The sequence below is a fragment of the Trichinella spiralis genome (genome assembly GCF_000181795.1).
Source record: "Trichinella spiralis strain ISS 195 chromosome Unknown Scfld6, whole genome shotgun sequence".
Classification (NCBI taxonomy): domain Eukaryota; kingdom Metazoa; phylum Nematoda; class Enoplea; order Trichinellida; family Trichinellidae; genus Trichinella; species Trichinella spiralis.
Genome location: NW_003526945.1, coordinates 1,760,671 through 1,762,714, shown reverse-complemented (window position 1 = coordinate 1,762,714; position 2,044 = coordinate 1,760,671). Strand labels below are relative to the sequence as shown.

General features: G+C 36.3%; 1 protein-coding gene across 1 annotated transcript; it reads right to left on the bottom strand.

Moving 5' to 3' along the window:
- Positions 1 to 1,457: 1,457 nt before the first annotated feature.
- Positions 1,458 to 2,026, bottom strand: Tsp_08079a (conserved hypothetical protein; the record flags this gene model as incomplete). The annotated part of the gene is made up of 2 exons (XM_003373437.1): positions 1,458 to 1,583; positions 1,733 to 2,026. Coding segments are annotated over 2 exons (420 nt in total), but the record flags the coding sequence as incomplete, so codon positions are not given.
- Between the last annotated feature and the right edge of the window lie 18 nt (positions 2,027 to 2,044).

Here is a 2,044-nt window from a genome sequence, read left to right as displayed (position 1 = left end):
TGATTCAAACCCTTCAGTGGATTAGCTGCAATATTTTTCATTTCGTTTTGAAATATCCATTTAGGTTACGTAACTTTACTAGTAGTGACGTAACGGTCCAGTACTGATTTCCCTCCTGATATATAAATCTGCTCCCACTGTTTGTAAATTCATTTATTTCCTGTTGAAATTTATCAAGATTGGGTGCTAACTTCCGGTTGTAATGTCAGAATGCTGAATAATCTGTTTGAAAAATAGGGAATGTTGTGGCAACACTTCCAATTTCCCGGTTACAAATGGCGCTAATGCTGACGTTACGTGTTAGCTCGCAATTTCACTAAATTTTACGCATGATTTCACGCATATGCCTTTGTCAAACATTTTTCGCGTTTCTCGTCTCATCACTTATGTTGGTAAAGGCGATTTTAATACCAAGGAAAAATGTAGAATTGACAAATTGTTCACAGTTGCAGCCTTCAAGCTTAACCAAGGAGTGAAAACCAAGAGCATCTGATTAATTTCTTGATTTTACTTGGAGTGTTCTATTTAAATCCTTTTTGTTTACAATCCAAGAATTTAATATTAACAAAGTTTCTTTCATTAGGAAACATCCATATATGTATTTTTATACATGTCGATTAGTTTTGCTGTTTGTATGAAAAATCCTGTTTGCCGTTGATACATTTCATATAAAATACAGTCGAACTTGGTTAAGTGCATAAGATTTTGGCAGAGAAAAATTCCCTGTAGTTTATTAAACAATAAAATGATGGATAAGTGCAGGGAAATTCTTTCGAAATTCCATGCTCACTTATAACCAAGCTCAAATGTAATTTGAAATGCAACATCAAACAGATCTGCTACATCATAGGCGCTGCGTTTGATGCGCAATGTTTAAATATTTCATTATCATTAAAATATGCATTGAAAGGTTGCAAGTGGAAATGATAGTAGATGGCAATTTGTGTGTTTATCAACGCACTAGTCGGTTTTGTTCAGATGTTGAAATAGAAAGTATACAATTTACACTAAATGTATAAATAAATTTTTTTTGTTTGTAAATAATATTGCAGATTTTTAATTTTTTATTTAAATAAAATATACGAAGGAAAACAATAACTCTGGTGAACAGGGGCAAAAGAAACATTGGAAAGATTAAAGATAAAATTCGTTTTCAAACCAGAAAAATTTTCAGACATTAAGCGCGTCATAGTGAAAACCATTGAGAAGTGGGACAGAAATTTGCGTATGATAAAGTAGGCAGAGTTTTTGGAAAAATAGGTGCAAAATAGCGAAGCCGTGGAAAGGAAATGCATTTGTGGCGACTACTGGAAAATTGTATCTGTTAATCAGATTGACCTTTTTGTTGTTGCTGACGAGGGAATGTGAAGCTTGGCAAAAAATCATTGGACGTCTCGTTGTTCGCAAACAAGCACAAAAGGCAAAAATGACAAACGACATTAAAATATATCTGGAATTCAGGCATGAATCACAAAGCAATAAATTAAAAGTATATGAAAATCTTCAGGTATTGATGCAACTGATGATAGCCGGCTTGGCTGCACCACGGTCAGTAATGACGTGATTCCAGCAGACAGTTTTATCTTACATGAGCACAGAATACAAAGCATAAAAAGGAAATATAACAGATAAAATGAGGAAAAGTAAAAGCATCATTTAATATAAAGTTAAAGCATAGTTCAGAAATAAAATCATGGAAAGGTAATCGATAATGAGATTCCCAGTAATAGACCATATGTAAATCGTAATCCGTCGATAAGAAGTCTCCTACATCATACGACCCGGTGACCGGGGCAAAGCCATTTTCCCAATCGTCCACCGACGACGGTACTGAACGATAATCGGAACGACGCCGACGGAACAACGAAGCCGAAAACGATGCAGAGCAAATCGACGCGCCCTTTTCGAAGCCCGTTACCGCCGAGTTAAGGAATTGGAACGGGAAAACAGTCGCATAAGGGAAGAAGCCAGACAGATTGGTCGTGAGCTGGCCGAACTCCGAGAACGTTTGGGACAGCGTCAACGACTGGAATCCGGGAAAAAG